This window comes from Ixodes scapularis, unplaced genomic scaffold, assembly GCF_016920785.2.
Source record: "Ixodes scapularis isolate PalLabHiFi unplaced genomic scaffold, ASM1692078v2 PGA_scaffold13__105_contigs__length_92229423, whole genome shotgun sequence".
Lineage (NCBI taxonomy): Eukaryota > Metazoa > Arthropoda > Arachnida > Ixodida > Ixodidae > Ixodes > Ixodes scapularis.
Genome location: NW_024609839.1, coordinates 51,592,979 through 51,618,176, shown reverse-complemented (window position 1 = coordinate 51,618,176; position 25,198 = coordinate 51,592,979). Strand labels below are relative to the sequence as shown.

General features: G+C 46.7%; 1 protein-coding gene across 1 annotated transcript; it reads right to left on the bottom strand.

Annotated features, from left to right (window-relative positions):
- Positions 1–1,312: 1,312 nt before the first annotated feature.
- On the bottom strand, positions 1,313–13,548 carry LOC115332295 (protein ANTAGONIST OF LIKE HETEROCHROMATIN PROTEIN 1). Its single transcript, XM_040213367.3, has 6 exons — positions 13,291–13,548; positions 13,061–13,224; positions 12,653–12,782; positions 10,628–10,771; positions 5,259–5,572; positions 1,313–1,914 (listed from the first exon to the last, which is right to left on the bottom strand). Exons 1-6 carry the CDS (start codon positions 13,435–13,437, stop codon positions 1,491–1,493), a joined length of 1,323 nt encoding a protein of 440 aa, XP_040069301.1. The 5' UTR covers positions 13,438–13,548; the 3' UTR covers positions 1,313–1,490.
- Between the last annotated feature and the right edge of the window lie 11,650 nt (positions 13,549–25,198).

The following is a 25,198-nucleotide window of genomic DNA, read 5'->3' as shown; positions in this document are numbered from 1 at the left end:
AAGGCATTTACAGACATGAGGCTGTTGTGTGCAATACATTACCTGTGTACAACTTTTTCTTTGGTAAGATTGCTGCATAGCATATTGTGTGCCCAAGCAATGTTTTCATACTATTAACAATATCTTATTTCTAGGAATGAAAGTTGTCAAGACTAATCTTCTTTTACGAGTTTCACTTTGATTATATGTACCTGGTATGTTGTTACTGTTACCATTTTAAGTCGTGGATTCTGTACTGCTGCAGCAGGCAATTTACAAAGATGGTGATATGTTCAAGTTACATCTATATACAGAATATTTATTCAAGAATTCAAATACATTGATACAACTAGTGCAATAATAAATTCAAAACAAAATATGCAATGTGAGAAATATGTAAACTTGACAAGATGTTGTGAATCAATATACCTACAGCATCTACTAAGTGCCTTCAAACAGCAACTTACTAATGAAGCAAATGGATAGAAATGTAATTGGGACTTGGTGTTGCATGTACAGGTTAGTTGAAATAATCATGGCTAGTCAAATTAACTAGTCATTGCCGTGGGGCACATGCACTCAACGGATAGCCTAAAATGTTATCTCTGAACATGCAACTCCATCCTTTTTTTTTTTTTTTTTTTTGTTACAGCTGTAGAGGCGACGAGTATAGACATTCACTTTATGCTGCAATTTTGTTGTTCAGAAATGTACTGTTAATTACGATATTTTCTGATGATGTACGATTCTTGCTATAGAACATTTACTATATTCGCAAGCGCCTCGGCCCGCACTCGAGGAATCATGGGAACGGTGTTCCTTCAGCTCCTTGGTGATTGCCAATTTTGACCAATTCAATGGTTACACAGTTTTTGAGCACAACTCGGAATCACCCTACCCCCAAGGACCTGTCGTACCACTTTTCAAATTGCTCGTGAATGTCAGCATTCTTGATACTGTGCATGCGATCCACCTTTCAACCTGGCCGAGCTGCAGAAATCTCTTGCAATATTATCATTCTCGTGATTGTTGTTTTAGCGGCAATGGTTTAAAAAGCCGACAATTCACAACAACAAAAACCAGGATTTAGCTCGGAGTCAGTGGGGCTTATAGCATTTTTAAAGTTTCCAACTTAATATCACGAAAATGATAATAATGCAAGAGATTTCTGCAGCCCGTCCAGGTTGAAGGGTGGACAGCATGCACAGTGTCAAAAACGCTGACATTAAGAAATTTTAAGAGCGATATGATAAGGCCTTAGGGTATATCAGGCGCTTGTTCAGGGTGACTCCGAATTACACTCAAAAGCTATGTAACCATAAATTGGGTCGAAATTACCGATCACTAAGGAGCTGAAGGGACACCGTTCCCATGATTCCTCTAGCATGGGCCAGGGCGCTTGGGGGATATTGCGAATGGTCTATTGTGTTTATTAAAGTTCAGAATCTAGTTAATATTTTGTTTTGTGTCTTCCGAGGTTCGCCAAATAAATGTCAACTTGACTCAAAATTTTACATGAGGTTCACATGGACTCCGAGCTTTCGCAGGTTGCTTCGTGCAACCTGTTTGTTCACGCCAGGCTGGTCCCACTGCCAGGAAACCTCCCCAGCAGGACTACAGAAATAATACATGTACATCTTCCTGGCGAAGTCTGCATCATCGCCAAAGTTCCGTGCACGTGTGGCCTCCAGCGGAAACAGCAATTCCCTCGCTGAGTCTGGGATCTCGCGGCGCCACCCTCCTGCCGTGGGGTTTCCCATGTTGTCGTCTTGATCAGCATAGGCTGCTGGGTGTTCGCTGTGTGCCAAGAGAAAGTTGTGCAGGACACAGCAGGACTTGATGACGTAATCGACGTTCTCTGGCAGGAGGTTGATTGTCCGGAGGAGAATTCTCCACCGGGCGGACATGATCCCAAAGGCATTCTCCACACACCTCCTGTTTGACAGAAGTTATTAAAGTGATTAGTGTGCACACAATAGCACTGGAATAAAAGGAATAGTGAAACACTGACAGATGTTCTAAACATGGAAACTGGATGCACTTCTAAGCAATTTATGAAAGACTTGAGACTAAAAAATGTGTATGATGAAACCCGAGTGTAAATCGATTCACAAAATCATTGCAAGACAAAATCCTACGACAGTTTCTTAAATGTGCTGAGCACTTCACAAGAGGCAGTTATAAAAGTAATACTATTGGGGGCAAAAAGAAAAAAAAAGATGGCAAAATTTCTGTTGCAAGGCAGGTGCACCTTTCTGTAGTCGCGAGGTTAAAAAGTTCCTCCTCGTAGTAGACTACAATGCTGCTAGAGCGCTAAACTCAAGATAGTGAAATTAGAGGAGGAGGTGGAAGTTTGCGCAGTGATGAGCTCCCGAGTTGAGCACATCCGGTGTATGCCGAGCTCGAGGTCATCCGCGGCATCCTGCCGTGTGACCAAGGTCATTGAAGTTGAAAATTCAAGACGGCTTGCCCTGTTGGCACTGTCTGCAGTGCTTGGGCACAATCGACAAACAAGTGTTGTCGATTGGAAGATTAGAAGGGTAGGAGGGGGCATGACGTCAGCCGTGTAGCCTCCACAATCCAAGCTCCCTTGACGCCTCGCCTTTCTCATTTTCCTCCTTACACTCCTCACTTATCGGCCCAAGACGCAATCTACCGGACGGAGCTGCTTGCTTCACATCTAGCCTTCGATCTGATAAAACCTACCGGACGGAGCGCGCGCAAGCCTGCAAGGAATCCTGCTACAATCAACCATCCATCTCGCACGTGACATGTCACGTGCACCAATTGCCAGAGAGATCTTGGGTCAAGTTTGGTACAACATTGTTTAAACTTTTTTTATGACTGGGCTTCACACATATTGCAATGTGCCCCCTCCTAGTACTAATAAACTCCTTGGATAGCCCACTCTCAAGATGTTCAGGACTTGCAATGCGCCGAAACGTGTCGCTGTCCTTTTTGTTAACTCCTGTGCCTGCATCTGCAAATAAACTAGCAAAATCAAAACTAACTGGATTTTCGTCCCCCAAAATAGAAGCCCGGTGTCTAGCAATTTATTATTTTGAAATTCCCTGACAATTTCAGGCAAAACTCCCTGACCACTTAAATATATAAAACAATCTGGTTAAATATACAAGACAATTACAACACAAGAAATTGAGCACTGTGAGGATAATTTTCTGCAGGCTTGATCCAAATTGCATATTCCGAAATATTCGGGTTTGTCCCGGTTTTCCCGGTCACTAGATACCCCGAGAAGTGTTGCTCACAGTATGACTATTAAGAGGACTGCTTTCATGATTTGTACCAGACGGAAGTTCAGTTTCGGTTGGAACATGGTCAACATAGCCGGGGAAACTCCTGACATATACTTCAATTTTAAATAGAACATGCAAATTGTCTTCAGTGTCCTTTTAAGACTGTGTTCATGTGCTCAGATTTCACCAATTTAGCAAGCTTGTCTTAGTGCAAAGATTTTCATTAATCTTGACTCCAACTTCTTATCTATAGCAGTTATCAAAACCATAGAGTTATTATAATGTACGCTAGAGGTTCAACTGGCGCTAGTGTCTATGCGACTTCCGTGACGCAAATTGAAGCAGACAGCAACCAGTCTACTTTTCCAGTCTTCCTGTGTATTCCTATGGGAAAGCGCGCGTGCATTTTGTCTCTTCGCCGGAAAATAACACGGAACACTTTGGTTATTTGGGTCGTACCGAATAGTATGTACCTTGATTAACACTGTAAAAGTATTGCTTTAGTTAGCGCATTTTTCTTCATCAGTGACCGATGTTTAACTTCGCTACATTTCAGTCCCAAACGTGTGTTCCGCAGCAGGTGTGTAAAAACAAGCGACGATTCGAAGCAAAATTACAATCGAAAGGAATGTAGAGTGTGTTCAAGGCTCGCCAGCAATCCGGTGACGCTTATATATTGCTAATATGCCAGTCCTGTCACTATATAAAAATGACCCCGTCGTGCATGAGCGGACAAAAACATTCAAAACGTAGAGAATAAAGTCCGTGGGCTATAAAAGTTGTCTCTTCGTATTGTTTTCTCTGCTGGGCAGCTTTTATCGGCCACTTGTTCTCAAAGATTTCGAGCGTGCGAGTGATATTTTGAACGTAGAACAAGCAGCTTCGCCCAGAGCAGAAAGAATAAAACGGTATACTTACTTATTTAAAATAGGAATAGATTACGTGGCCTTCAATTAATTTTGATTGTATATGCACGTGTATGTTTCTGATCCGGTGTTACTGCGTAGTTCTTGCCGTCTTTCTTAATTTCCAGATGTTCTTCGTTCGTTTGGCACGTATATCCCCCACGCTGAAAAGCGCCGACGTCGTGTTCGCGCTAACAGTGTCCGACAGTGCACATAAATACACGTACGAAGCTCTTTTAGCACCGTTTTTAATGCGATGAATTTGAAAGAAAAACACCGTAACTGACCAAATATTTCGTCGGCATTACTGAGAAATGTTCTAAGCTACCTATTGCGTATGAATTATTCGGGATATTTGCTCTTATGATCGAGCGCAGAGAGAAAATGCACTCACTTTTTCCCATAGAAATGTATTACCGGAAGTCAATTTTCGACTGGTTGCTGTCTGCTTCAATTTGCGTCAGCACACTAGCGCCACTTGAACCTCTAGCGTACATTATAATAACTCTATGATCAAAACATGCACTGCACCACAATTTTGTGTCTGGTGGTTTGATTGTGCAACACGAACCAGACCCGTATATGGGGAGAATCTGGCCAGTGGGTGTGGCGACGAAGGTGCTGGAGAGGAGAAAAGTGAAAGAAGGGGAGGAGAGTGACGAAGGAGCGAGAGAGAAAGAAGGGAGCAAAGAAAAGACTACCGCCGTTTTGATGCGACGCTGTCGGCGCGCCAAGCACTGTTGAGGCTACAAGTTGTCTACTACGAGCTTATTTCTTTTTCGCCTGAATAAAAGTTTGCGTCTAAACATGGAGAAACTTTATTCGTTAGCTCTTTAAGCCGCTGGGGAATAACACTATATCATTTTCTTGCCAGAGCCTGCCAAATCAAAAGAGAAAACCGAAATTTTGATGTCAATCCCATTTATTCTGCCGGACGAATGAATGAAAATGGTGGCCCTCCCCGCACAGCTGGGAGCAGCCGGGAGTTCGTGCGCATGCGCTCATTCCTCTCGCTCTGCGCCGCAGGCTGACTGGCTTACTTGGGAGAGGGGCGTTATGGCGGCGAGATCATAAACTGGCCAAATTCTCCCCATATACAGCTCTGGTATGAACTTACCGAGCTCGACTGAGTCTGTAGTTGTAGGCCCTCCTCTCATCAGCAAGACCTTTCGCCGGATATGGGCGGAGAAAGTCGGTGCGAAGCTGAAACGCCTCGTCGCCCACAAATGCGTAGGGTACCAGGCGTGGCTTTTGACACCCTGGGAGCACTCCCAGCTTCGGCAGGTTGAGTGTGCCTTGATCTAGGCCTTGACCAATCTCGGAGGCCTTGAAAATGCCGCCATCACTTTGTCGTCCCTCTGCACCGACGTCAATAAGCACAAACTTGTACTTGCTGTCTACCACAGCCATCAGGACTATGGAGTAAGTGCCCTGAAACAAAAGTAGGGCAACTTAGTTCATCAAAGCATTCACTGTAAGGACAACATCACCGAGTTCCATATTCTTAGTTTGCAACACCTTCAGGCTAGACAAGCCTTTAGACTGCCCCGTCTTAAATTAAACTTAATGTGATACTTTACCAGCTATGAGCTTCCCATAAAATATTTCAACGACTCGATTTGAGGTGAAATTCCACTGTGCAGAGAAACTATGCTAAATACTATGCGTTTTGAAGAGTACTTGAAATAACAGACTTAAATTGCCGGCCACAGCACTCAGCAAATGTCACTGTGTAAATTAGTAGCCTCCTGATGGTGGAAGGAGACTCGCGAGATTATTGTGCACATCAAAGAAGTGTGCATCAGACAGAGTGGAGGTTGATGTTGGAACCAGGCACATATCCAGAGGCAAGGCCCAGGGTTCTCGGGCCACCTACAAAATTTGATGGCACGCCCTCTCCCTCACCCAGGCCAAACTGACAACGATGGGCCTCCCCCCTCCCCTCAAAAAAGAACTCCTGGCTATGTGCTTGGCGGGAGCAGTGGTATACCGATAGATCTTAGGTCTGCATTTGTTAAAGACACACATAATGTGTCGCAATTGGACGTTGAGTTTAGGCAACACGACACAGTGGTAAATTCCAAAAACTCTTCTACAAATGTCGGGTGGGGGATATGGTCGTGGAATGCCTGTACACGTGTAAAACCTTACTGTCTCAGGCAAACTGCCCAGGGATAAGTCGCACAATGAGTGCAATCAATGTGATCTGAACCCGAGACTGCGGTAAGGAAAAGAGAAACTTGGAAGCAGAAGAATACGACACAAGCAAGAGGGTGACATCTTAACATCAATTAGTTCTCAATTTGTTAGCACAAGACTTTTTTCCAGACTCACTACATTGTGCCCTCAGAGAAATTTAGAGCCAATATACTGCAAATTTTATTTTGGTTGATTACGTGCGTGGAAAGACATTTCTGGGTAGCTAAACTCGTGGAGAAAAACATTCTTCACTTTCCGACGTAGCGTGAGGAGTGACCAAAAGAATGCCGCAAAGTTTCCTCCTCCCTGCGCGCGCTCAACTTCGCAACTTTTGACGAAAAATCCCCCGCAATCTCTAGGCGGTGCACGAGAGCACGAGACAGCGCGGGGAGGCGAGCGTTCACGCCGCTCACTGTACATTGTCTTTGAGCTCTCTAGCGCCGACAATCCCGTCATGCCTCGCCCAGGCGAGGAGCGAGAGCAGACGACGAGAGTTTGTCTGCTATGATGCGGCATTCGCACAGCGGAACCAAAAGAAAAAGTTGGTTTTCTGCTCAAAATCGCGTCCCGCAGGCCACAAACCCAAACGCGAGCTTGAATTGTAAGCGTCCGATATTTCACGAAGGGAGGAATCGACGACCCGTGTTTTATTTGCAAAATTTGAGTCACTTTCTAGCCGTGCAGACGCTGAAACCTACCAGTGTGTAATGAAAGGCCCAGGACAAACGCAGAGGCCGCGAGATATTGCATCATGTATGTGCGGGTGAAAAGTGGAACATTTTCGACAAAGCTCCCTTGCCAGAAACTTGTGACGCATTTACTCAGCGTCCGGGAAGTCTAAACATGAAAACGTTGCCCGAGGCTCACGCAGTCATATTTGAACGACAGCTATCTTGCCCCGTCGTATTTTCTATTTTTTTTTTGAGAAAGGTCTCGTTTTCAATGCCCTCACAAGGGAAATAAAAAGTCTCACGAAACGTATTGTTAGATGTTCCAAAGAACTAGATTTAAGCCGCATCCTTTCAGTGGTTCACTCATTATACTATGCTTAAAACGAAGCAAGATCTTGCGCTTACAGTGCCATCAATTTTCTCAAGTGTATGCTGTTTTGTAGTCAGCTGGTTTCGGAAACTTATGCCGTCTGTAGATATTTCTAACAGCCGAGTTCCTTAATTAGAAGTCATCGCAAATATAAGTTACACGTTGCAGCAACCAAAGTTTATAGATAAACAATGGCAGCGACTGCGCTCTCGCATGCCCACCCATCATGTCGAACAAAAAGGTGTTAGTTTCGGTTTGAGGTTGGTACTTTTCTACAACACCTACGGCGTCAGTACCAGTCTGCACTCGGTGCATTCGGCAAGTTCGTTCGGGGCCTGTTCTCCGTGCAGCACTCCACGGGTGCAATGCATTAGAACTCTCAAAGTGCAAGTCTGGATCGCGGATCGGGAGCCCGTCACTGGCCTCACCGCGGCTATTGCTTGACAACAGGCAATACGCCGCGTCCTGTCTAGTTCTCCCTTCGGTTTCGTCCTTGTTGTTTTGGCGTATTACACCATGAGGCAATACACGCAAGTCTAAGGGAGAAACACGCAAAAATAGGAAGCTTGTATGCAGTGTTCAAGGGCGAGTATTTTATGACGTGCTGCGACGATTATATCAGGTGCTTAAAGGTCAAATAGACATTCGTCAAACTTTCGAACATTGATTAAAAAAAATGGCCCGGAGGACCACCGATTTTACCGACGTCGCTTGCTTCGGTTGCTAAATAAATGGCGCGTTCAGCGACTGAACGGCCGCTCCGAGTTTCAGTTTGTCACGGAAGCCCTCGCAGCAGTTCAAAGAAAAAGCTTTCACCATGAAGTACTATGACAAGCGGTTAAAACGATGCGATGCGAATGTCCCCAGTAAAGGCCTTCTAACTTATCATTTGCTGAGCTCTGATGACTCCGAGATCACGTATGACTCCACAATAACTCTCGGTAGCCCTTGTCTCATTAAACACATCACAGTTAACGCCCAACAAAGTCGCCCTCCACCCTCAACCACACAACATTTATTTAAACAAGATTGGTATTCTAACGCATTTAATATTCTTGCACACAATATTAACTGTTATTTGGGGAAGCACGATAGAAGTTTCATTATTGAGAACAACCTACTAACGTAATAAAATTGAGTTTTCCCGTTTCTCCTATAGCATGCATTAGCTCATGTCAAGCAATGACTGCCGGTGGTGCCGCTCGACCCCAGCAATACAGGCCTATATCCGCGATCCAGCCTACTAAGAGATCAGTGGTGGCAGTGCTATTAGACATAAATCGTTTATTTGCATCGGTACACCCATACCTGCCGGATGTCGGGACGAGGCGCAAAACCGTACATCCGGCCAGTATTGAAGCCGGTTTTCGGCTGAAATTGCCTCGACACTCGCCAAGAAGCAACGCACTTCTTTGGCGACTCGTTTGCGTAATTTATTTGTTCAGTCATTTTATTGTGTCCCGGGCCACTGTGTACACCCCAAAAAAGAAATGTACTGTGGTAATTACACCTTGACGAGAAGCAGGCACGTGGCCAGGATTTTGTTTCAGGGGGAGGGGGGGGGCGGTCATGACAAAGTGCTCTATGAGGGGGAGGGGGGAGAGGAGGCCTCAGCAAATGGAAGATTTCGGGGGGGCCTTATGGTTCCTCCCCGCCCTGGCTACGTGCCTGACAAGAAGGGGTATTGTAGTTTTACATCTTAAAAAGGTGTAGTGCATTATCACACGTTTTAAGGAACGTGTTTAAAAAATTATGAGTTTTTAAAGGTGTGAGGTTTACATTTTTTTTTTATAAGGTCTATTGATACACTTTTTAGAGGGTTATTTGGGTTATTTATGGGACACCCCACTTACATGTATAAAGGTGTGAAAATGTTGAATGTGTATATACCTCTAACTGAAGAAAATCTCTTCATGTGATTACATTGCGTGCCGATGAAACGATCTGTCAATGACACCTCGTTCGATGAACTGATTTGACCGCCAATGAGCAACGACTGCCAGTAGAATTTCCGGGGAATAATTCTGCCGGCTGCCGGGAGACTCGACCCTACCCTAGAATTACCCCGGCTCTTGTTTGTTTTCCAACATTCTGAATTGTCAACCAGCTTATTAGCACCTCTTCGGATATTACAGAAAAAAGCGATGGCAGCCGCAAGAACTCTGACAGCCCGGCTCACAGTCATGTGGGAGACTGACAGGTGCTCGTCAGTCGCCACCATGCCTTGAAAGCTACCGGTTCCGAAGAACCGGAGCGCGCAGAGAACTTGTGGTTCCACGGTCATGGTAGACGCGATTGTCGGCCACCTCGAAGTCCGGGCGCTGAACGAAGCTCGTCGCAGAGTCAACGCACTATGGCTTTCGATAGCCGGTACTGTGGCCGAAAGTCGTCGTCGGGGAGTTGAAAGGCGTCCCCGGTGGTCTCGGTAGCGACGCCGACGATGGCGGAAGATAAGCTCAGTCGCAGCGTACGGCACCGCCATGTTGACAAACTTCGCCTCGATCCGAAGCGAAGATCTCGAGCTCAAACCACGGCTCTCGCAAAGTTCGGAAACGTCACTTTGACGTCAGCGACAACTTCGACAAACGAGGTTTTTTTTTAAACACAAACTTTGGAGGGATTTGGAGCGTCAGCCGGTCGCCAAGGGACAATCTGCAAAGCATTAATTTTAGCTTGGTGTAGGGATGTAGGGACAAACGGGCGCTACGTCATCGGCGAAGCCGTTCAATCAGCGGGCTCCTCGCGCCCCTCACGCGCGACTCGATGAACTTCGCTACATTCTGCTTCTCTCAAAGAAATGAGCATTCGAATGATTGACACCTTGCTCGGCGTGACGTCAGCGTCGCGCGAGTCCAATTAGCGCGTTCCGCAAACTTTGGGCACAAAGTTGTGCTTGACGAGATTAGCGACCCTGGTTTGTGATCTTTAGGGGGAAGCTTTAAACTTAACATTATCCTTGTTTGGTTCACTGTCTCGCCAGGCAATTTATATCATCCTTCAGGATAGTGACGATAGTCTTCCTTATTTTTTCAATGTTACCCACGCATTCAAGAAAGAGTGAGTTGAGAGGTTCCACAGACTTCTTCTCAAGAACTGATGCTGGAATGTTACCCTTCTTCAAAAATGACGCTCAGCTGTAGCCCCCCTGTGTCTTTTTCTCCCACTTCATAGTTTGTCTTTTCCTTACCACTTTCTCTAATTTGTACGACATGATTTATTTAGACATCTTCTTCATGTGATACACACCTTGTAATTGTAGAAAACGCTGCCAGAGTCCTTGGGACAGGTGATTGCAACGTGCTTGCCATCGACAGCTCCTAGGCAGTTGGGGAACTGCCACCTCCTCCTGAACCCCTCCGCGATCTCCACCCACTCAGCCTCAGTAGGAGGCTAGAAAGAGAAGCCATTAGTGGAGCCTAACATGCCCTATGAAGTGTGACAAGTGGCCATACAAAAATGCGAAGGTTCCCACAGCCAAGATCAAAAAGAGCGATTGTTGACATATTCCAATAAAGGCTGGAGTAGAGAAACATGTTGGAAGAGGGTATGTGATAAAGAAGAAGCATGCTTCACACAATAAAGGTCACTAAATTTTAAACAGGGATAAAAGCAAGTTACAAGGACAAAATCAAGTTGCGAAACATTCTTGTTTAATGTGTTTTCGGCACTTCATTTTATCATGGAATGTAGCAACCCAATCTATTGATTCTTATGAAAGTATGCTTGCTGGAATGAAATGCTTACATTCTGGGGAAAATTAAGCACCTAGAAAGACGTCTCATCCTGTTCATGTCCATTTTGTTCCTTTCTTTCACATGCAGAGAGGGCTTAAAGTCCCCCTCCAGTCTGGGGGGAGGGGGGGGGGGGGGGGGGGGGGTCTCTCCTAGCTCGAGCACAGGTACAGGCTGTTCATGTCACTTAAGCCCAGCCCCGCCCAGCGGTTCGCTAGCTCTTTTAGACAGCCGGCCCGGCCCGACGCTAATTTTCAAGTACCCGCTGAGGCCCGCTGTATTTTCGCCCAGTATGTATAGCTCACAAGTTGCGCGGCATGGCAGCTTGCTTGCCACTGTTGCACATGTTGACTACGGTGCTTCATAGTCACTAAAGCAAGCATCTTTCTTTCTTTTTTTCTGCTATCATTCCTTGGATTAATAAATCTGTGGGCATAAACAGCTCATTAAAAAAATCCCTTCTATCGTTTTGTGAGAAAGCACACATATTGAAAATGACTAAAAAATAAAAATGGCAAGCAACAGTAAACAGAACCATGTGCCAAAGTTGCAAAGGAAGGGAAACGTCATGACAGGTTCGGACAAAAGACGGGCAAAGTTCTAAATTGCCTACTCTCGTTGTGTAAAGCAATCGAAAAAGAAAAGAAAAAAAACTACCGCCGTCTCTTGCAGTGGTTTCTGAGAAACTGTTTAGCAAAAGCACCCTTGAGACGAACCTCTTCATCCATATTGTGGATGCACGCACTTGTATGTACAGATGATGTACGCCTGCGAGGGTATGCAATGTCTAGGCGCTTGCTTATCTGTGCGTGTTAATAGAAGAGCGACTACGATAGCGGCGCCGCAGGCAACGAAAATGAACGCCGTGGCGCTGGTGCTCTGGCAGAACATTCGGTGCACAAACACACATGCTTTCAGCATTTGTACCTCCCCAACTGTAGTCCCTCCCGCAACCCCCCAAACAAACTTTGAAACACAATGCTGCTAAAAAAAAGTTAAAAAGTAACGCTTTTTTGGGGCGAGGGGGGGCTCTATTTGTTCTTTTTCGAAAACATTAAACCGACACATCTACAGCTATGTATTCTTACAATTTACCAGGACTCTGTTCCCCAAGCACAGGACTAAGACAGAGTAACCTCGGGTACAACGGGAGGGTCTCCTACCCCCTGCCGAAATTGGAGGAGGAGGTCCCGCACTCGAAGCACTGATGCAGATATGACGTACTAAGGTTTTTCTCGAGGTTATTGTCGGATCTCTCACCAAGTATCCTTTCCGACTGAGTAATTGTGGTAACAATAATGTATGAATTGCAACTTTCTCAAAGTTTTGTTCGTGTTAGCATGGTTGCGATCTGTAGTAGATTTGTTAGTTTTCTTTGTAGGTTGATAAACCCACCTGTTTGCATTTTTATAAAAGACTACAAATTTTTATCAATAGAGTTACATCGCTGACTTTTTTCGCTTCAAGTATAACCATGTTTTAATTTTTTCCTGTTTACAAAGAAATGTGAAACATATCACATCAAGTTAGTAGAACATACCTTCATGAATGGTTGGTGCAGCCTCTCCCACAGGGCCCGGCACGTGACATGGACTGCCTGTCGCGCTGTTTCCAGCCCAACCCTGTATAGCAGGGCCACGTCCTTGATCTGTTGGCCAGATGATAGGTAGCTGCAACAGAACAGAATGAAATACAGAGTGCAACCTTTGCTCACTTCATTGATGCATCTTACTTCACACGACCAGTCTACGCAAGTTTGGCTGACTGATTGTAACCTTCGTCGCTAGCTGTCGTTCGTTGGAAGGGCTATGTGATGGGAATGGGAAGTTTTCATTGCCATATTTTTCACACATTACGCGCAGGCAGACTCAAAGAAATGGCTATCACCCTAGACGGGAATATCTGACCCACATGTAAACAATAGAGGCAGCTTCTGAAAATACGATACCTCAGGGCAATCGCAAGGCGTTCTTCCGATGGAAGCGGCTCACGGATGAAGAACTGCCGTGTCAGGTCCTCCTTCACCATGTCGTGCAGTTCATCAAAAGTCGGAGGAGTCATGCGGTAAAACCTCACAAAGAAGTCGACGTCGCCGTCTCTCATACGTTTCATCTGAAGTGAAGAAATCACAAAGTGTTATGCATGCGAATGCACATAAGTCACGTGAGAGGAGCTTACCGCAGTATGGTAAAGTCCTTCTTCTCTTCGCTTCTCGAAGATTGGGCGAACCCACCATTTACGCTCTACTCGTGCTCTTTTCTTAACTAGCAGCTGCAAGAGCACGAGCCTCTTGCGCAAAAGAAGCACGTCCAGCTCGCGCTCCATTTTGTCCGCGTCACAGAGCTTTGTTAAAAGTAATATATTAATCCGAGAGACAAAGGTAATAAATTGACACTATCGGCAATAACAGCAGCAACGCAACTTCTGATCTGTAGCGGCCAGCGTTTAGGCGCGGGAGATGGTGATGCCAATGGCGTATCGAAACGTGGATGATGCGTACGCACTAAAAAGGATGAAAATTAGTGAAATTGAGCTTCATTGCGATTACTGTAATAAAAATGAGTGCTTACTATTACTAAAATTAAATATTACGGCATGTAGCCATCATCTACCGCGCGATTTCTATTTAATGTTTGCATTTGTTTCTTCAGCGCGTCTGGCTACGTTGGGCAGACGCTTCGGAAACGCAGACGCGAAGCGCTGCGCGGAAGCGCTGCGTGTGGTTTGACTGGGCGCACGCGTCCCGCTTAGCGCGCGCGCCAAGCCGAGACGCGCGTCTAGACGCACTGAAAAACGCGCCATGTGGGCTAGCCGGCTGTCGCGCGTGCAGAAAGAATACAATTTATTCGATGCATCGCGGCAGTGGTGGCGTAGCCAGACTTGCCGCTGAGATCGGTCCGTTCACGTCGTTGCTGTCCTCGCGCGGGTTTAGTTTCCAACTTAGCCTCTAGGGTCGGGACGTGCGAATCTCCTCCCCGAACACGAGTCGGTGTCCACAACGTCCCAACACGGTCTATTTTGGATCGGGGCAATCGAAACGCCGCAGAAAGCCAAGAACCTCGACCGTATATTGGTAAAGTTTCAGTACGTCTTTTAAAGCCGACGGGCGCTTCTGATTCTTTTGAGAAGGTTGACGAGCGAACCTGTCGCGAAAGCCCTACAACCTATTCACGGGGACCTCTAACCGATAGCTGCCGTCGATTTCGCTGGAGTCGCCAATACGGAAAGAAACCGAGGGAAAGAAGAGACGAGAACTCGCGCGGGCACGTCAGAACACTGAGCCGTGTTTGAAACGATTGGGGCGTAGCTGCCTCTGTCTCTCAGCGTTCAAAACCGTTCGAACAGTGAGTATAAATAAAGGCATTTAGCTTTCCGTCCGCCCACTTAATCATTCCAACCAGAGCTTGGTGTTCTGACGTCCCTGGCCGCTTTCATGCCCCCCCCCCCCCCCCTTCCCCCCAAGTTCTCGCGTCCGAAAACCGACTCTTGTTTGCGAATCTCAGCGCGAATCTCAGCTCAAGAGCGCCGGGAATAAGAAGGCGGTGTTGCGGCGCGTTCTTGAAAAATGCAGGGCCCGGAATGCCCAACGAAGTTCTTTTTCTCCCTACGCGATCGAAACAATGTTTCGTTTCACCTTGTACGATGAACCGCAGCGCAAGCTACGAGCCATCCTAGCCAATCAGGCGCTGTGAATATACCACGTGACCATACGCGCCCCGCGTGTCGCTGCTCGGAATCCATGGAAGGGCCTGTGGAACTGAGGGAGGCATGTTTCGTTTACAAAGTTAAATCACTTACACGCGGTATTAATAAAACTCCAAATAAACGCGCCTAGCAAAAAAAAAAATATAATAAACGTTTCAGGTATGTTTTATTAGCCTGCAAACAAACAAGACGAAGATTAGCGAAGCGCGCAGTTTCTTGAGAAGCGCGCGCCTGCATGAGTTGGAAGCCCCCGAACGCGTTCCCGCCGCTTCGACACAGAAATCGATACACTGTCGAAGAACTGTAATTATAGTTTCTTCGTTCCTTGGAAACTTCGGCGCCGTTGTTTCTAAGAAGCTGGTTTAACAGCGCATCACGCCACGACGTGGGAGATTACCAGAGGGATCAATGTAAGCCTCGCGCACTTTCACGCGAGGCGGCTTTGCTAACGGGCCATGCACACATCGCTGCTCAGAGAGAGATAGGTTTTCTGAAGCCCACCGAGGCACGGAAGACACGAAATTTCTCCACAGATATGATAACGGAAATAACTGCGGACTTGCCCGAAGCATCAAAGCACGTTGGATTCGTCCAGATATGATCGTTTCGAACATGCGCCTGCGCAGTTTTGTGGCCGACCAATGTGAGAGCTAAAAGAGGGCGAGAGAGAAACGGGGAAAGGGCTACCGGTGCTTTCCCCCTCGCTGAATCGTTAGAAAGAGTGAAAAGTCCCGGATGAGAGGCTTCGCCAGTCTTGAGTGTCAGCAGCGCCCAAACTTCGTTCGCGCTTTCTTCTCTGTTTTAAACTCGCAAGCTTACTTAGAGCCACGGGCTTCGATGGCGACGGTCGCCCGGTCATCGGGACCAGGACCAACTTGAATAGGGGGGAGACCTGTCTATCGCGCGCCCCTCCTATGGGAGAGCTACTGGAGCTCTAGTTGGCGTTGCGGCTACGAGGCGGCGCGCAAAGCCCCCCCATCGATTTGAACTGGGAAGGCTGCGCGATTCACGGCGCGATACTGAAACCGGTGATTTTGTCTTACAGGCGTCTATTAAAGCGTGAAATTATTTAGCACTGGTGCAGCTTATGTGCACAAATATTTCATTTTATTAGATTCACACAGTAATAATTTAAAAAAAAAATATATATATAGCTTTTTTCACTAATTACAAAACAAATTTTATGCGTGCTTTTTCATAGAAGTCCTACACCTTCAACACAATTCGGGAAGTCGGTTTTTCCTTTTATGACCTACTTTGCCTGGAGCTCCTCCATCATGTTTGATGCAATGATCGTCAGAAAAGGCCTCGTGAACTTCCTGACGACGACTGCAGCCAGGGCCGGTTCTGTGATCTTGTCAGTCGTTGACTCCACAGGCAAATAGCAGGTTGCTCGCAATTGCCGGCAGAACCCTTTTAGTAAACGTCAGCAGTGGCTTCCTCGGTGCAAATAACCCCGCCTGGGCAGAATTGGCTGCGCTCTCAAACGTAATCAGAAAGTTGACGAAGCGGGGGCTGGGGTTGGGCGGTACCCCACGGTCCAGGTTTTATGCTATCGTAACGGTTGTGCTGTTGTGTAGAGGGGACTTGAGCTGGTGCAAGCACCTGTCGCTGGCAATGTTGTCGTCAGCCGCCCTCACGAGGAAACCTCCGATGTGTGCCTCCGCGCTGGTTTGCAATCCTGGAGCTGGAAAACCTACCAAAAATTTTGTTTTGCGTTTTTTACTAGTTTTAATTTGTTATAAACAATAAAGTGGTTCCTTATCTGGGAACGTCTGAAGTTCCTTTAAGAAGGGTTGCAAAATATTCTTCATATTTCGTGGCGGAGCAGCAGGCTGCAGTTCTGGCTTTTGCAGCAGCGCACCGATATCGAACTGTGCCGCTCCTTTGAGGAATGCCCGTGAGAACCTACAAGGATAATAAATTATGATGATGATGATGATGATGATGATGATAACAATTTTGTGCAGAGAGGAGAGGGCGCCTTAGGCATCCGTTCAGCCCCACCGCAGAGAAAGGCGACTCTTCTCTGTGTGAAGAGAACTTGGACGTTAAAACGTGCTTGACTCCTTGGTCCAACAGATTGCGTGTGCACAATACAGTAGACAACGTTCTGATTGCTAAGGCTTCGCGCGTCTCGGACGTCAGAAATACGCTGAACGACGGTGCCGTTCTCTTCCAGTTGTCCACGCACTCGAAGAATCTGTTTTCAAGCGAAAATATCGAGGGGTCCATCGCCTCCACCTCGGCCCCTCTGAGGCAGTATTCCTTTCGTTCACCGGGCTCGCCGTCTGTAGCAGATAAAAATCTTGTGTCGCCATATATAACTGTTGCAATTATCCTAAAAAATGAATTGCACGCAAAAAAAAAAGCACACTTTTTTTGTTTTTGCGATGGTGGTGCATGCGTCGCCGGGTGTTTTCAAGTCTGCTTTGAATTGCACTGTTTGTCGATCGGATAAATCTCGAACACGGAACATCGCTGGCACCGCACTGTTTTTTTTGTTTTTTTTTTTTTTTAATTCACATTTTCCTCATTTTTATCTGCTGTAAAATTCTGAGAGAATAGGACAGTGCCCCCGCTATCACTTGGGCGCCATTGGGAGTTCTTTTCACATTTAAAAGAAAAGAACGAAAAAAAAAACAAAAAAACATTGAAACATGTCCTGAATGCCTTTTTTCTTCTAATATAATATGACGCTATTATTTTTATTTTTCCAAATGACTGAGATGAAAAAAAAAAGTCGACACTTACCCGCTCTTGAGATTCTTTTAATCCATTCAACGGATACTTGGTGATGGAAATTTGTGAAATAGAAATCATTCGCCCTTTTTGATGTGCGAGGTACACAGCGGCACGCAGCAGTGCACCAATTACCCGCAGTTGGAGCCGACACTTAAATTTTCGTATCGTAACACACAGATTCCAGCGGCGTAGCCACGTCGGTTCGGTGTTTCCCAAGGCGTCCCGGACTGGATCCGGGAGGGAAGGTAGGGGGGCTCCGAGCGCCACCACAAGCGTTCGTGAGGAATGCGCGTACTACTGAGCCGGCGCTGAGCCTCCGTTCAGTAGACAGGTCTCCCCCTTATTTAAGTTGGTCCTGATCGGGACACCATTGCTCCGTCATAGGGTGCACGAACAGACTGTTTCATTGGGGTCATAGCAGAGAGGGTAAAAAGATTAAAAAAAATGCCCTCCCCCTCTCACCCGTTTGACGCCTGCTCCGCCTAGTGGGCTGTACCTAGCATCCGGGTGGCGTACAAACTCTGTTTAAAATCGCGTCATTTCGGAAATTTCAAGCGCAGATGCGCAGATTTTGGTATGCCAGTTATCGTGAAACACTATGCTAGATAAAAAGACTAACACCGATCTCACAGTTAGTTTGAGTACGCCACCGCTGCCGACATGCATCGTGGGAGCTGTAGTCTTTCTGCACGCGCGACAACCCTGCTGGAGGTCTGCGTGAGCAGAGCACGAGGCGGTATGAGCTCTCTCGTGAACTGGCGTCTGCCTCCCACGAACTACAGTTATGGCGGCGTCACGCATGCGTGGAACGCTTGGTGAGATCGGTCTATTGTGCTGTTACCTGCGTGCAAATAAAAAAAAAAGGGGGAAAACTGTGTCACACTGGCCGGTCTCTCCGGCGAAAAGTAAATCCGGTTGCTGTACTTTTTTTACTATACAAAGTTCGTACTGGTGTAGGCCTTTAGCGACCATGAGTGGAAGTCTGAAATAATAAATAAAACCGTGCTCTCCTGCCGCAATACACGCAGTAGTTGAGGCTACTACTGCCGGCTGACTCAACTGCTATTTAAATAACGGAAAAAGATGTGCTAGTTGATCATTTGCCGAAATAGAACAACAGAGAGCTCTGGGCTGATTTTGGAGAAATATTCTAAGAACGCGAACCACTTCACAACGGCAGCCACGAGCGAGAGTTCGATGTTCCGTGCAGCCCGCCGGTACAGCCCAAAGATGGAGAATGGCAACTTCCCGGTTTGTCGTCTGCTAGCGGAGTCGGGCGCGTGCACTCTCTCTCGTTTTACCCCGCCGAACCCGCTGAATTTCACGGATGTATGGAGAGGGCGCTGCAGTCGAACAAAATGCCGCCTAGAGAGCGCTAAATGGAATGGTCTATAACGACAGAAAGCGTCGAATACTGTCGGAGGACCTATGTAGCTTGCAAGGAATCCGGCAAGTAGAAAGCGGCTACAGTGTCTTTAAGCTCCATCGCTTTCCCCATGACCCAGGTCTCCGGGCCGGGGTCATGTGGCCGGCCCGGAGCCGGACACATCGGTTGACACGCGATGAGGAGAGCAAGTGGCTTCGTCTTGCGTCCCATTCTGAGATCGGCAGGGGTACGATGCCTCATGTGCGCTTTGCTTAGGGTGATGGCATCTGGCCATTTTGTCCCGAACGCTTATTTTCCTCTTTTGTTCCGAAGCGCGCAAAAGAACGTGTCTTTGCATATGCGCGTGGCGCTAACTGTGGTATACATGCCTTGCACCTACGACACATGATAACGCCGAACACCGGTATCCACCATGTTGGTGGTTGCCTCGACAGCCCTTCGCAGCGAGAGCAATGGTAAACTGCGCCGCGCTCGGCTGCAGCAATTACTGCTCATCCTGACGATCGTCCGATTGTTTCGTCAGCAAGCCCCGCGAGACAGAGTAGCCGTGAAGTTAGCGAAAGTACGAGCGGCAGACAGGGATGCGGCCCCGGATTACCGAATTTGCGGGACGCATTTCATAACGGCGAGCGACGGCACTTTTCTGCCGTTGTTTACGTTCACCTACGCCTTTGCATCGGCTGTTGCCCGTTCGTGGTGTAGATGGCCTTTGTATTTCGTTACATAACGCCGTTTCCACGCCTCGAGCGCACCTTCGGGGCTCCCGTCTGAGTACGGGCGATTGTCGCGAAGCGAGCCCGGCCAGACGGCGATCGGTCGGCGGCGGCCCCCGGGTGCAAGCTCGCCGAGACGCCGCCGCCGCCGCGAGGCATCGGTTTGTGCCATCCGCGAGAACGGTAACCTTAGCAAGGATCGAAAGTATGCAGGCGAGCCGGTTAGGAAACATCATAATATAAACCCTCCCTTATTTGATTTGTCCTTGTCTCCGTGTCTAGATTATGACGGTATACCTTGCGTTGTTTACCAGTATTTCGCAAAATCGTAACAATTATTCTACAAGCGACTCCTAGAGCCGCTCGTCAAATGTTGAAACACATAATTCATCATTTTTGTTTTGCGACACGACAGTTTTTATGTCTTAAAAAAGCGTTGGCGGGGCATATCGAAACTCTGCTCGTATGCGCGATCGCACCAATGCCGAAAAATTCTGCACGTACTGGCTAAACGTCATCATCGTAAGCTCGGCCCGTTTTCCCAAGTTCACATGTAACATAACTGGTACCTTTGTTGAAAATATGGTGCATGTCAGCGCATGTCCGGACACTTAGCGGCATTCTACGCCTTGGTAAGCGCATCTGCGCGGTGTGAAGTCAACCACCACTATGGTGCGGGGCCCCGTTCTTCCCTAGGCGACATTTCTTTTTCCACGCTTTTTTTTTTTTCGTAGTTTTTCGTGCTGTCGGCATCGGATACTACCATAGCCTCCTTTATACTCACAAAGCCTGGGCCGGTTTTCTCGAAGCGATGGTAAACCTATTTTGGTAAACCGCGGTGCCTAGGAAGGAAAAAGTACCTAGGTAACTGTAATAAACGGCTGGATACAGAACAACAATAATTATTTTTGATTGGGCAGTAAGATGCGCCATCTATCGGTGAAACAAGCCAGTCATTTTGTTTATCCTCTTTTTTCGCTGGTTGTCGTCGATCTAGTATGGTATTTTAAGTCAAAATATAGTAATGCTGTACTTGGAGACCAATTTATTTGCTTTAGATGGTACGAAGAAATTTTAGCTACTATGCTAGAGTTTGCCGACGAATATTCGAAATTGTAGGAAACATTTCCTTCAATATGTTTTGCCATAAACAACGCATAACTTTCCCGTGTGCCTTCCAGTCTGGAAACGCCGGTGCTGTATTCTCGTTTTTGTTCCTTGCGAAGCACGTTTCTGCGATTCCTGCTGATCTCAACTGTTTGCCCCCTTTTCCTTTTGCCCAACCGATCCACCGGTGACGAGGAGGTAAGCTTCTCGTCACCGTTGAATTGCTGGCCACCGGGGATATGTAGAAACCTCGATGCTGTCGGCATACTGTCGGCGCACTGCGAACAAAAAAACAGTACGATGTCCCAGCTGTTCACCCGGAATGAAGACTTTATCGAGGATAACCCCCTTTCTTCGCGAAGTAATCGCTGCTCACGAGTTGGCGTGCATAGTGTAACAAATTAAACGTGTTAGTGTAAATTTTTATTAACACTCGTTCGCAAAACATTTTTTTACTCATCATAATAACACCTGCAAGGCTGATGTACCGTCATATGTCTTGGATCCCGGACTGCTGAAGAGTGATGCGTTCGCGGAATGCGGCCGTCGGTTAGTTTAGTAGTCCCTCTGAACTACCGCTTTGCTTGACGTGCTAATAGGTTGATGGTGCGTCATTAGAATCACAGCCGGATCGAAATGAATGTTCAGCAGAACCAAGAAGAACTATTAGCCCTCATTAAAGGGGTACTCCGCCGATTTTTGAGCTACCTCAACTAACTATATTTTCTGACTACCAGGCCTTTACCCTTTCTGGAATGCTATTTAATATCGTGAAATTCATAATAGTTATTGCGAAATCGGCAAATGAAAATGATGCAAAAACAGACATTCAAATACACCCGCCCTTTTCAGGGCCGTGACGTCAGTGGAAGTTTGGCTTGCCAGTCGGGCGAGCAGTCTAAAAAATAGAATATGCCAATTATTTGTTCCGTGCTGGAGCGCGGGGACTGGAGCGAGCTTCCAAGGCATTCATTTGACACCATGAAACTGCTTCAAATCAGTTGGGAACAAATTCTACAGTCCAAAGAGTGAACCCCTGCACTTCCAATGACGTCACTTTTTCATTGTTGCCAGTAGAGACTTTCAGTTTGAAAAACACGGTGAGGACCAAAATTGTAAATTCAATAACTTCGTGAAAAAAAATTATTTAGACCTAATATTTGGGATACTATTTTGGCGATGTTGTTTGGCGAGTTTAGCAAAATTTCAAGCAAATCGGGGACCATGAAGAAATCGGCGGAGTACCCCTTTAAGCGACGTCGCGGCCATTTTGCTTGTAGGTACTGCTTCTCCCTCGGCGCCCCTGCTCTCTCAGTCACGTGACCTAGAATTCCCTCTTCTAGGGACAATAGTTAACTTTAACCCACGGTTCGCGTTCGAGAAAACGGGCCCTGGAAGTTTAACGCCGGAGCCATAGATTGCCCGGTCGCAGATTTTCAGCGCGAGGATCTGGTAGCAGCACAGAGCATCACAGAGCCATTTCTCGGGGAACTTGGACGTCAGCGCACGGCTTTTGCAGCGGCAAGGACCCGACACACACTTGTTCGCTCGGGAGAAGTGTGTTTCGGCGTCTCGCCGCAGCGGGGCGCCAGTCACGTGGCTCTCCTCTCATCCGTTGTCTACCGCTCCACCTTTCCCATCTCGGCGGCCGCTTCTCGTGGTGATCTGCCAGGCTGTGTCAGTATAAGGAGGCTATGGTACTACAAACGATGGCGTCACCCTAAATCGATGACATTGAGGCACCCAGAGAAGAGCTTTAGTTGTCAGGCCGCTAGCACCAACTTCATACTTTCCACAATGCTGCGGCGTCTCATACTTTCGACAATGCTGCGGCGTCTCGAGCGCAAGCGTGCAGCCAAAAACACGGTCGAAGGCACGAGGCGCCTGCTGGAGTCTGGGCGCTCAAAAGACACGCCCCGTTGTTCTAGCCCCTTTGGCGATCATAGCTTCGACTGACTTGGAGCAGTGCGGAAACTATGCTATAGTCCTGAGAACGAATATACAAATCAGTTTCAACGCGACAGGCCTCGAAAATTAGGAGAGAGAAAAGTGTATCGCGATGTTTGATTATGTTCTAGGCAGAAATATGCTGTGCATGACCGTACGTCTTTCTTTGAAGGGGCGGGGGGGGGGGGGGGGGGGGGGGGGGGACTGCCTTGTGCGCACAGGTTGAGTTATCGTCATGAAAAGACGAATTCGGAAACATTTCTGGGGACCAGATACACGTAATTAGCGAGGATATATGCTACTACCTAATGTGTTCAACACACACACACACAGACAAAAAAAAACGTTTCTTAAGATTTTACCAAAAATCTTGCCCGTAAGCGTTTTCCTTTGTTTGCACCTTTCAATCCTTTCGCTGGAGTGCTAAAAGCCTTCCGGCCTGAAAAGAATCTTGCAAAGTCTTGAAAACTTCGCTGTCTCACAGCTAAAATGCACTATTCACCCGTTAAAAAAAAAAAAAAAAAAAAAAATCCGTATCAAATACAGACAAAATCTTTTGAAAGCTAAAACAACATCACGCTCTTCGCGCTCTTACATTCATTGGAGTAACATTTCGTAATGAAGCATCGCTAATGGGCTCCTTTAGTGTAAAGAGGACACGTGAGATCCGCGTAGAATATATTTTTTGCTTTCTCGAGATAAAATAAATAAAGATAAAGAAGAAGGCACCTTTATAGGCATAGAGTAGACCAAACGAATCCTAAAGACACGGTCCCACCGCTAATCCATCGCACAAAAGACAGCCCCCAGACACTAGGGATTTTTAGGGAACCTTTTTTCCCCGTACGATACGGTACCAACTGCGGATGTGCGAGTCTTCTGTTGTAGCGCATGTGCAGTTCGTACCGGATGAGCAGAAACGGCGCGTTTACTTGCTTGCATGATGGTCCTCGCACATTGAAAACTCCCTGCAGACATGTTCCGAGCACACGTATGTATAAAGCAAACTTCGAACGTGCTCGAGGCGTGTACACACAGATAATTCTTGCATTATTTCTGCAGCCAACACGGTGTCTTTTCTATGATGTACGAGCAGCACGACTATGACTTTACGGCCGCCATTTTTACCGATTAAAAAAAACGACAACATTGTTTCTATAACTTTGAATCTAAAAATACACAAAACATATTGTAGAGGAAAAACAGACCGAAACGCAAGGTCATTATTCGCGATGCCCCACGTTCTATCAGAAACAAAACAAAACGAACAAACAAAAACAAAGAAGAAAAAAAAAACACACACACACAGTGGTCTTCGGGAGACCACTGTCTGCGCGTCAGGATCAATTCCCTCAAACAAAAGCCGTCCCCGCACTGGTGTCCCCGAGTCGGATTATCAGCCGGCCGCGCTCCCCCCAGAATCCCATTTAGGAAGCGGAAGCGACGGCGTAGCCCCAGTCCGTTTAAAGTGGCCCGAAGACTCCCGCCACGCGACGTCGCTGCTCCACCGAAATGCGATATTAACCGGAGCCCTACTGCGGGTAGAAAGTTTCTTTAAATGGATACGAGTGTCCGCATGAACTGATGAGGTTAGCTCAAACACCGAGACCAGAAAATGAGATGTTTATTTCTTCGCATTTCTTTGTTTACTTGTGCCAAGATTAGGGTAAACTTATGTGACAGTAGACACGTTGTTTCGACACAGTAAGACTCGTTTAAATAAAATACACATTAGAAAAAAAAAAGTAGTTTTAGCTTACTAAATAATAAGAGCAGAGTTTACCTTTCGCGGCATTATCACGCAAACGTCTCTCGGGTTTGCGTGACCATTATTTAATTGTCACAGAAGCAAAATTCTTCCAGAAGTCAGGACACATCGCGATGAAACAAACCACCCCGCCATGACTGCCATCTTGACATCCCTGATGATGTCTCCTGTATGGGCCGGAGACGAAACGTCCGATCAAACTTTCATGTTACTAATGTTAAGTTGGTGCGGTTTGTTTTATTACTGCCATAGAAGGTTGCCATGGTAACGCACATGTACCAGTGCAACTTGAGCAAATATACCAGATTATTTACAATTACATTTGAAAGTCGAACTCATAGCCGGGAAAATTAACTGAAAATTTTTATTAACCGCAGTTCTATTACGCGACGCGTTTCTACATTAAACGGGTGGGTAGATATAACCCATTTGCTGCGTTGGGCAGACAGAGAAGGAAAACAAGCGAAGCTTCGTTCAACAATCTTTGTCGGTAGGGCAAACAAATACATTTTGTGATAGGAAAGGCTATCAGCTTTTCCTTTGACATCGTCACCCCATTTTGGAACCGTTGCTTTCGGGATGATAGCATGTAGCTTCCGCTTGTTTTTATTTCTTTTCTTTTAATATCCTATTTTACAGTAAATGCCTGTTGTGGGGATTATTTGCGCTTCCTGCAGAATGATATCCCATCTCTCCCTTAACAAAGGATGAGAG

Bases quoted from the DNA above. Each gene is read 5' to 3' on its own strand.
- LOC115332295 (XM_040213367.3), bottom strand. From the start codon at position 13,437: ATGGAGCGCGAGCTGGACGTGCTTCTTTTGCGCAAGAGGCTCGTGCTC. The intron at 10,772-12,652 runs GTATGTTCTACT...TTCTCTTTCTAG, and splicing joins TGCACCAACCATTCATGAAG to CCTCCTACTGAGGCTGAGTG. The intron at 5,573-10,627 runs GTGTGTATCACA...CTTTTGTTTCAG, and splicing joins GCGTTTTCTACAATTACAAG to GGCACTTACTCCATAGTCCT.